The sequence below is a fragment of the Neolamprologus brichardi genome, chromosome 1, assembly GCF_056152115.1.
Source record: "Neolamprologus brichardi isolate AB-2024 chromosome 1, ASM5615211v1, whole genome shotgun sequence".
Lineage (NCBI taxonomy): Eukaryota > Metazoa > Chordata > Actinopteri > Cichliformes > Cichlidae > Neolamprologus > Neolamprologus brichardi.
The window spans coordinates 6,629,269-6,640,425 of NC_142104.1; the positions used below are offsets into that span (position 1 = coordinate 6,629,269).

General features: G+C 38.9%; 1 protein-coding gene across 1 annotated transcript; it reads left to right on the forward strand.

The window, feature by feature from the left end:
- Positions 1–1,353: 1,353 nt before the first annotated feature.
- tdp1 (tyrosyl-DNA phosphodiesterase 1) lies at positions 1,354–10,305 on the forward strand. Its single transcript, XM_087845073.1, has 15 exons — positions 1,354–1,951; positions 2,666–2,709; positions 4,419–4,474; positions 4,679–4,775; positions 4,902–4,936; positions 5,673–5,765; positions 6,042–6,212; positions 6,597–6,675; positions 6,867–7,043; positions 7,464–7,512; positions 7,679–7,745; positions 8,897–9,004; positions 9,331–9,433; positions 9,541–9,646; positions 9,905–10,305. The coding sequence occupies exons 1-15, from the start codon at positions 1,360–1,362 to the stop codon at positions 9,976–9,978; spliced, it is 1,851 nt and encodes a 616-aa protein (XP_087701199.1). The 5' UTR covers positions 1,354–1,359; the 3' UTR covers positions 9,979–10,305.
- Positions 10,306–11,157: the final 852 nt, after the last annotated feature.

Here is an 11,157-nt window from a genome sequence, read left to right on the forward strand (position 1 = left end):
TGTTCTATTTTCTCTCAAATTGATCCCACACTGCTTCAATAATGTTGAGGTCCAGGCTCTAGGAAGGCCAACTAATGTCCTTTATTGTGTGTTTTCATATCCAGGTATACTTTTACTGTAGTGTACTGACAGTGTGTTTAGGATCATTGTCATGCGGAACAAAAAGAAGCTGATGTCAATCAGATGATTTCCAGATGGTATTGCATGCTGGATTTGTATTTTTGTATTTTTCTCCGTTCATAATTCCATCCGTGTTGACAAGATACCCGACACTACTAAAATGCTGCCTCAAACCACTGCAGAGCCTCCACTGTGTTTTACAGATGGCTGTAGATACTCACTGACTTCTTCTCTACACAGACCTGTTGCCACAGATTTTTTTTTTCTTCCCATTTGCCTTCCTCAAGAATGGCTTCGTGACAGCCACCCTTAGGCTAAGACCATTTATGATAAGGCTTGAGTGAACACAGTGAATAGATGGATATCCCGAGGGTCCAGATACATTTCTCGGGGCCTGTGTCTGGCCTTTTTCTGTTTTTCCTGGGTTTTTTTTTAAGGGATTTATTTTTAGATACTGTTCGTCTACTGCAAATAGAATTATAGACCTGCTACTTCTTCTTTTATCCTCCCCTTGTCCAGTTTCCTCATTTTTCTTAAAGAACACTCTGCACACTATGCTGATATATCCCAGGTTTTTGGGTAATAGTTCTTTGGAATAGTTCTTGTTCATGAAATAATACTATTTCATGCCAGTCAAGCTGCTATCGTTGGCATTTTCTATAGATTAAACTAAAGAAATGGGAGTAAATTCTGTGTTTTTGTGAATAGGTGTCAGTAACAAAGTGCTGAAAGATACAGTTTAATATTTGTTCTACTGCTAAGTTGTTTGTGATTCCTTAAATTATGTGCTCTTATGTGATTAAGTGACTCATGGATCAGTGGCTTAATCATTCCTCTAAACATGGTCAGGTACAAAAACTGGATGAAGAAGAGTGAAAAAGAAAAACTTTAAAACACCTTTAGAGAGTCTGGAGAAGTATTACTCAATTTGTAAAAAAATTACAAGGGAGTTTGGCTCCATTGGAAGCAAAATATAAAGAAATGAGGGCTGGCTCGAGAATTTTGCCCAGTAGTGTAGATCAGGCAAAATAAAGACTTTTGCTCAGTTGCAAACCATTGTCATTGTCAGTAATGATTCCCACTAGATTTCTAAATTTCTTTAAGCTTCACTTGAAATTGTATAATTACTGCCAATTTCATAGATTATATGTTTATAATGGAAGCTCAAAGTGGACGTTTCAGCTATTTGTGTCTCTGTGTGTGACATAGACTTGGCTTCTCTGTTTTTATGATTCAGGCATGTCTCAGGACAGTCAGCACGGCAAGTGGACCATCTCCAGCAGTGATGATGATGACGATGAGGCTCTTCCTCCTTCAGGGACCGCAACATCTGGTTCCCGTCAACCCGCTGAGTCCAGTCACAGTTCCTACCGATCTGCTACTCCATCACCACCCGTGGAGGTGAAACCAGAGCCAGCCAAACCACCGGTGTCCTCTCTCGCTGTTGGCTCAGAAGCCAGGCAGTCAGCCGCTAAGAGCCAGTTAAACCCAGTGAAGTATGAAACCAGCCCTTCACTGGCTGGAAAACGCAAGAAAGTGGCGTCAGATAGCACGGGCTGGGCTCTCTCTGATAGTGATGAAGATGATGGAGAGGTGAAGGGAAAGAGTCTCAATGACTTGCCAAAGAAGGAGCCTCCAAACCCCAAAACAAAGAAGCCAAAGGTGGAGAGCGAGCGTCCTCCAAGTCCTCACGGCCGACTTTACTACATCGATGAGCCCGATGACTTCTTTGAGTCCTGTCTTCCTCCACTAAATGACACCTACAGGTTTTACCTCAACAAAGTCACAGGACTGGAAAAGAAGTACAACAATGGCGCTCTGCATATCCGGGGTGAGTTTAGAAAGAACAAAGCTTCAGACACTGGTGAAGAGACAGGTTACCGGTTAGAGCTTTCAAACTAGCAGGGAAAGTTTTTTTTATTTCATTTTATTACCTTCACCAAAGAGCTTATGTGATTGGTTTGTTTTTCCTCTCTGTTTGTTAGCAGGTTTACTCAGACAGTTATGGATTTATTTGAAAAAGTTTAGGAGTGGATGCAATAACTTTTTGAACCTTTCTTTACCATGGTGAGATGGTATTTTTTTCATATACATATCAAATGGAAATAGGAAAAATTAAAAACCATTGTCTTGTACAACTATTGTACCAATTCACAAAAATGACCATTTTAAAGCGCTTTATCCTTTGTAGTGAAGACCTTAGAGTAATGTAGCGAGAAGTCTAGTTATCCTATCATCAGGGAGATAAAACATCTTCCCTTTTTAAAAGGAAGCAACATCTGGCAGACCTAAGAGAGCAGCCATCTGCTAAGTGACAAATTCTTTGTCAAAGGCACAACAAACAATGCTACGAGCAAAGAAAAACAACAAAAAAGGGAAACTGGCAGTTATATTTGCCATTTGCGGCTCAGCTCTTGAAATCTTGGTTTTAGTTTCACTTCCCCTGTTTTTGTGATTTCCCCTTGGACATGTCTCTGCTGCAACCTCCTCAGGCTTAATGGTTTGGCTTTAACTTATAATCCAAACTTTTTTCCCTTTTATTTAGACATTCTTTCCCCATTGTTTGGCACCTTGAAAGAATCGGTTCAGGTGAGTAAAAATAATTATGCCGCCTTTTTCTTTCCACAGATGTTTTTATTTTAAACAACAGTGATAAAACAAACAATCAAAAAGCAACAACCATCTATCCCTGATAGTTCACACATGGCAATCCACTTTCTCAAAAGAAAAAGTCCACTCAGAAAAAAGGGCAGCAAATCAAAAAAATGCATGTTTGCTTGACTTCCTGTTAAATTCACATCTCCTACAAAACTTCAAAAAAGCCCCAAAAACATTTTTTAAAAATGTTTACCTTTCTGTACATATGTTATTCTTTCTAGTGAAAGGTTGGAAATCATTTCTCTCATCCACTGTGTTCAGACCGAAACAGAGATTACTGGGCTTCTGAAAGATTTTACCCCTGTGTATTTTCCAAATCACTTTTCCTTGACCTCAGTGGAAAATGAAGTCCAGGGAAGATGTGTGGAGGAGAATTCATAAGGAGTTGGGTGGAAAAACAACTGTGGTGATCAGAGAATCCAACTGCGGTTACAAAAACCTGCTTAATAATATGACAGTAGGTGTTGTGGAAGGAACAGGCTATAAAGTGAAATGAAATGTTTGCCACGTTGAGATTATTTGCTCATCCTGTCCACTCATGTTTTCACATCCCAGTGGAATGGTTCCAGTGTATCTCCTGTTTTTATTAAAGCTTCCTGTGACTGAAGTCTGAAGTCAAAATACTGCACTGCATTAGCTGAGGGCAGAACTAATGCACTTTAAATATAATAGAAAATATATCTTATTATTATATATAAAAATCTACGCTCTTGACTTCTTGAGAAGCAGATTTTATTACAGCAGCTTAATGTTCATAGGTCACCTGTGGGTTTAACAGGCTGCCGTTAAAGGCTTAAAACATATCAGCAGTTTATGAACAAAACTGAAAACACACTATTAATTTCTATCTAGGTCACCAACATAACTTATCAGTCATGCTGGTGACTGATGGTAAATTGTGAAATGACCTTATTATCCTCTATCCTCTATCCTTTCATAAGCGATGGTCCAGTGTGTTCTTTGCCTAAGGAGCTGATAAAGGAGGTGTTGACACACATTTCTTAAGCTCTTAGAAAATGCAACTGGCTCTTAATGCCTTCAGATGTTATGCCTCGTGTAACTCAGTTAAGATCCTTCCTAAACAAACCCGATTAGCTAACCACAGCCCTGGTCTCCATACTGTGTATGCGGTAATTCATCATAATAATAATGGATTGGATTTATACAGCGCTTTTCAAGGCACCCAAAGCGCTTTACAATTCCACTATTCATTCACACACTGGTGGAGGCAAGCTACGGTTGTAGCCACAGCTGCCCTGGGGCAGACTGACAGAAGCGAGGCTGCCATATCGCGCCATCGGCCCCTCTGGCCAACACCAGTAGGCAGTAGGGTAAAGTGTCTTGCCCAAGGACACAACAACCAGGACAGAGAACCCGGGCATCAAACCGGCGACCTTCCGATTACAGATACGCTTCCCAACCCCCTGAGCCACGGTCTCCATGATTTGGGCCACGGTCGCCCCAAATCATGGAGATGAAATATGTGGTAAACAGCAGCTGTTGGGTGGGTTACAATGAAACATGCGACAGATCCCTAAGGATGAATTTGATGACTTTACTTTTCATGTGTCAGGTGAAAAACTTGGGACATTGCAAAGAAGTAAAAGTATGGCTATAAACTCCACTCTCTTTCTTTATAGTTTAACTATTGCTTTGATATTGCCTGGATGGTGAAGCAGTACCCATCAGAGTTTAGGTAAGTTCTGCTTCTTCTTTCCTGTCACTGTACTATAACTCCCAGATCTCAGGTCTGATGATGTCCATATAAAAACAACGTTATTAAATTAAAAATCCCAGTAAAATGAGAGAAATGAGTCAGACCATTGAGCAGTTAAAAGTACACTGTGGTGGAGGAAGGTAGTGGTGCAGGGAAAGCTAAACTCTGTGTTTATGTTTTCAGGGATCGCCCAGTTCTGATCGTACATGGTGATAAGAGGGAGGCCAAAGCTCGACTCATCCAGCAGGCTCAGCCCTTTCCACATGTGCGCTTCTGCCAGGTACAGGCTGGCCCACACAGGAAACAGCTGTTTATCAAAGGGAAATGGTTGATATTATTTCCACTTTGGATTGCCGTTTAGGTTGAGCTAATGTTTTTATTTGTAATCATTTTTTAATTTTTGCAGGCCAAGCTGGACATTGCTTTTGGAACTCACCATACGTAAGCATTGTTGATGTCTAAAAGGGGTGCTGAGAGCAATCTAAAGCCTTAGGCTTTGGTTCACATATCTACACTCCATTTCAAACTGTTTTTTGTCTATGACATTATACAGAGCCAGGTTGTAAGCACAGGAGCCCCACACACCTGCTGTGCTTTTGTTTGTGAGGAAAAATCAATAAGAAGAAAGTTGTTTTAAAGAGGAACGAGCTAAAACCGTTTGTTTCATACACACAAAGAATGTGAGTCATGCAAAGCTACCCTGGTCATGCAAAGCTACCCTGGTCATGCCAAGCTACGCTAGAAGAATAAAATTTTAAAAAAAAGCATAAAAATACAGATGTAAATGAGCATAAAAAGTCAATCTAAATTTATTGACTACAAACTAGCACGACTGTTATGTAACCATATCAGGCTTTGCATCATTGTTGTCATTTTGGCTGTTTTCAGAAATTGTATTAAATTCTATTGTATGTGGTATTAAAAGCTCTTCGATAAACACTATAGTAAAGATGGTGTGAGATATGATGATGTGAAAGACCGATAAAGTCATACAGAAAAAAAATACTTTAAGTCATTGCTGCTGAAAGTGGTTTTACAAGCTACTTAATCAGGGCGTGATTTTTCACAAGACTGCAAACAGTCCATTGAAACTATTTATGTTTATATGATCCACATTGCAGATATTACAGGCCTTTTAGCTTGCTCTTTGTTGTATTGTATTGCTGTGTGTCATCAGGAAAATGATGTTGCTGTGGTATGAGGAAGGCTTCAGAGTCATCATTTTGACCTCTAATCTCATCAGAGCTGACTGGTACCAGAAAACACAAGGGTACGTCTATTCTTTATTTATTGTTGTCGTTGTGGTTTATTTGTCTGTTATCAAGGACATGGGAAGACTACCAAGCCAAATTTGATGCAGCTTGGTAGCAATGTGGTTTATCACCAGAGAAGTTCAAGAAGGGTTTGGAGTCTGCAAGTTGGACTACTAGCCCTACTTCTTATGAGCCAATTTAAAAGTATAGAGACTTATAAATAATAATCATATTGTGATTAAATGTTTCGCTTGGTTGTGAAAATGTCCTCAAATCAGTTTTTCCCAACCTAGGATGTGGATGAGCCCTCTGTTCCCTCGGTTACCAAAGGAAAGCAGTGCAAGCGCTGGTGAGTCGCCCACCTTCTTTAAGAGGGACCTGCTGGAGTATCTGGCATCGTACCACGCTCCAGAACTTGAAGAGTGGATCCAGAGAATCAAAGAGCATGACCTGTCAGAGACCAGGTATACACAAGATGCTCTTCTGTATTTCATGGTTGTAACAAGTGGCTATTTGAGTTACTGATGCCTTTTTACCAACTCAAAGCAGTCTGGGGTCTTTCTGCTCGGACCTCTAGCACCAACAAGGCTTTTTTTTTTTCTTCTTCTTCTTTTTTTTTAAACTGCCAGTCACTGGATATTTTTTTTCATTTTATTTATTTTTATTCATTTTTTCATTAGTTTAAGTTTTGGTTTCTGTAACGAAGAAGCTTCCGAGCTCTGACGATGTATCCGATATTATCTTATATCCTCTTATCTTATTTTTTGAGATGCAAAGAGACAGAACAATATAATCAGTGCAATAACGCCCGGATTACAGTTTGTTCTACCTTTGTCTTCTGTTATCAGGGTATATTTAGTTGGCTCAACCCCAGGAAGATATGTAGGTTCAGATATGGAGCGCTGGGGCCACCTGAGGCTGAGGAAGGTAAAGATTTCCCTTCAACTTTACTGTGCGACTATATCACCACTGAGGTGTTGCTTTTAAAAAGTTGGGTTATAATGTTTATAGAATAGATAATTTTCTGCAAAATGCAAATGCTTAGAAGGAAAATGGCTAAAATATGCAAAACATATGACTGGATTTTCCCTTCTTCTGTTTTTTTGTTTGTTTTTAAGCTGTTGTACGAGCATACAAATCCTATTCCTGGCGAGGAAAGGTGGCCAGTGATTGGCCAGTTTTCCAGCATCGGCTCTATGGGATTGGATAAATCTAAGTGGTTGGCGGGGGAATTTCAGCGCACCCTGACCACACTAGGAAAATACTCTCTTCGCCCAGACCCTCCTGTGCACTTGGTCTGTCCAACTACAGCAAAGATAATGCTGTTTGCTGCATGATCAGATTTAAAAGAACTGTCTGCTGGTGTAGTCACTGAGTTTATTAAGACAGGAAACTTTTTCACTCAGGTTTTCAGACTTTTTTTTTCTTATATATTTGAAAACTTTAGCACTAAATAATCAATCAAGCAGTTGCCCACTTCGTATATATTCAGGGTTTTGCTGTTCCACTCTTACTTCCAGTCATTCCTTTTGTTAGAAAACTTTGAGAAGATATTTCTCCAGCTTGCATTATTGAGCCACTTAGCTCATTTTATGACTTTTGTGTTCTTTAGCATTAATAATTACTACGCAATTGCTATGTTTGACCACAGTTTATTAAAAGTTACAAAGTTCTATATTTCTAAAACAAGTTTTTAATGGGATCTTCTTTTGCAGCTTTATCCATCAGTAGAAGATGTGAGGACGAGTTTAGAGGGATATCCAGGTAAATATTCTCTTTACTCATATTTGAAATACAGTATATTTCATTTAAATAACAAAACTTTTTCAGAATACTTTTAGTATTTTCAATTTGGGTTTTTTTTTTTTTTATATATTTCTGTTTTTATTATTGTGAATTTACTTGTAATCTAAACATTTTTGTCCTCCAGCTGGAGGCTCTCTTCCCTACAGTATCCAGACAGCTCAGAAACAACTTTGGCTCCATTCTTACTTTCAGTAAGTTTTATCAAAGCAAAATTCAGTCCTGCTGTTAGGGCGTAGCAGTAATCAGTCACTTCTAGTGTGCAAGTATGATTGCAGTCTCCAGCCCTTTTTTTTTGTTTATTGTCACATCTGTTTTTAACACAGAATCCTTCAGGTTGATCACAAATCAGAATAAATAAGTAAATAAAAGCAAAAAAACAAACACAGCTCAGAAGAATCAGAGACGTTCAGGAGCACCAGAAGGAAAGCAAATAGTGCAACTGATTCCAAATAACTCACTGCACAAACCAGTTTAAATAAACAGTTGGGTTGGACTAATGAATTATCTAAGATTATTAGCTTGTATCTAATTTCAGTGTGCATATGGGACCACAATTTATTACTGTAGCACAAACACAACAGATGGCAACTAAAGTGTTGAAGAACATCGGGGAGAAATTAAAACAGATGAACTGACTGAGGTGCTTAAAAACAGTTTTAATAATGTAACATTACTGCTTTAAACAAATGAGAAACATTTAAACCCAATATTTAATCTGAACACGTGGTCAATACTGCACACAAATCATAATCTTGAAGTTGGGGCTAGTCTGAAATTTGGTAGAGGAAAAGTTTTTTAGTTGAGATTTTAATGAGGTGGAAAGCCTGAAGTCTGGAAGTTTCAGAGCTGCTGCTGAGCAGCTGTACTTTAAGAGCAGTGATCAGCTAACACAGCTAAATGACCAGAGTTATAATGGTTTTTCAGGTCTAGCAGAAACACTGGGATTTGCCTATTGAGGCAATTATTGAGATGTGAGAAAATGTATTTAGATTAGCCATAACATAACATTCCCATAAACAGGAAAAACATTGAAGTGATGGCCACATATGGTTTGCTCTGTTATCTTCTGGGTTATATTTGACATCCAGGTGCATGAGGTGGGCCGTAACTAGGCCTTGACTTTTGCTTCTTGGCGTTCTCTGTAGGTTTTAGAACAGCGGTCCCCAACCCTTTTTTGCGCCACAAACCAGTTTATGTCCAACAATATTTTCATGGACCGGCTTTTAAGATGTCGCGGATAAATACAACAAAATAAAACCAGTTCCTGTACCCAAAAAAGTTTGGTACAGTTTGCACACATCTTTTAAGTGATCCGTGGATTCTTGTGTGTGGCTGTTTTTAGCTGCTGGAAGGCAGAAGCAACGGGGAGGAGTCACGCCATGCCACATATTAAGACATACATGAGGGCATCTCAAGATTACTCTCAGCTTGCCTGGTTCCTTGTCACAAGGTTTGTGTTAGTGTGTGTCTTTGCATCTGTTCTTTTATTTCTCATATAGCATTTACTGCTAAAACAGGCAGAATTACATTTTCATGCAAGACTAGAAATGCGCTTTTCTTGTGGGTTGCAGAATTAAGAGTTGTATGCGTTTATAGTTATCTTTTCCTGTGTTTATATAATTAGTAATACAACTATGTGGTTGATAAAATTAGTTTTCTATAATCAGTGATAGCATATTCTTGTGTTGTATGATTGTGTTTGCCATTAGTCTGATCATTTCCTGGTCACCTGAGCTGTAATAAAAGGTTTCACTTTGCATCTTTGGTGGGTTTCAGTGCGAATCTCTCCAAGGCAGCATGGGGTGCGCTAGAGAAGAACAACACTCAGATGATGGTGCGTTCGTATGAGCTGGGAGTCCTCTATCTGCCGTCCGCCTTTGTAAGAGCAACATACGATTTAATTGTGAAAAAAAAAAAATTTCTATTGCGTTTATCATTATTATAAAAGACCTGATGTGTAGTAACATGATGGATGTCTCCCTACAGGGCATGAAGACATTCTCTGTTGACAAAAATCCATTTCCGGTCTCTGCGTCCTTCTCGGGTTTCCCAGTGCCGTTCGATCTCCCCCCTACATCCTACACTACTAAAGGTACTGGGTGTTTTCTGGCTTTGGAACTAGACTCCAGGAACTGTAGTTTTCAATACTTCAACGTTGACTTATTTTTTTTTAGTCCTAGAGGTTTTTGCATGTTTTCATCCACATTAATAGTTTCTGAAAACACTATCAGTGTGGATCTAGCACCCACCAGTCCTGGCTCTATGTCCTGCATAATGTTCTTTTTTATCTGGTAAATCAAAGTATCAACACTTTGAATTTTACTTCACTCTTTTCCTTCTTTGCTCTCAGATCAGCCCTGGATCTGGAACATTCCTTACAGCCAGGCTCCCGACACACATGGCAACATCTGGGTTCCCTCCTGATCACACGCACACACGTCTCATTTGATGTCTGTACCTGTTAGTTACTGTGTTTAGTTGTTAGTGGTCATTAACATTTTTCTAAATACTTTTATACTGTACCATATACTCATATGATTTCTACCAATAAATAAAATATTGTTAGATTTGTGTATTTGCAATGTCAGTTGTTGTTTTTCAGCATTAGAATAAGATTTAAACATAAGAGGTTGCACTCAAATAGCTTGAGTTATAAGTCTTCATATGTAATTCCAATTTAGAATCCCAGGAGAGGTCTGATGTGATCTTATTTTGGCATAATGGGGGAGGTTCTGTGTAAATTTACTTAATTTAAAGTGACAGCTCTGTATGAAACATCCATTTTAAGTGAAACCTGTTGCACAGATTCATAAATGTTCAAGATATAAGCTTGTTTGCTTCTTAATATCATAAAGGGTAAAGCTTGTATAGGATTTGGGGAGAACATTAATTGCTAGTTTTTTTTGTTTTTAATCGCCGACCTGCACGCATTCCTATTTTTGGTGGTTGGGATTTACAGCACTTTGTGTTTTTTTTACTATCAGGTTAATGATTATATCCATATATGTACCCCTTGGGGTAAATTAATTACTGATTAAGCAGTTTGAAAGAGCCACAACCACGTTTTCTCTCTTTAACTTGGGTAAGTTCATCTCAGCAAGATAGCTTTTTTTCATGTGTTTTAATGTTAGCTCGCTACATATTTACACTGGTTAGAATTAAAGATATTTACCAGAAACCTCAAATTAGCACCTATACAAATACAGTATGTTTTTCCCTAGAGCTTTAAAAACCCAGGGTGCATTAAAAAGCAACTATCCATTGCTGTCTGAATACCCTTTTTTTCTTAACCTACCTTCAACAGCTCTTTCCAACATCGTCTCATCATCTTCATCCCACAGTAAATACTACAGCTCTGCACATCTCCAGCATCGGACGCTTCCTCTCCATTCCTGGGGAAGAAGTGTCTTGGGGAGTAAGGCATCTCCTCACTCTCCAAGATTGCGTTAAGTGATCTGGTCAAAGATGTCTGCTCTCTCTTCAAGACATCTCAATACCTCCACAGGTATGTCACCTGGACCAAGTGCCTTTCTACTCTTCGTCCTCTTCATATCTGCCCTTCTTTCTAATTCTCTATAATTCCCGATCCTTTGTCCAGGCTTC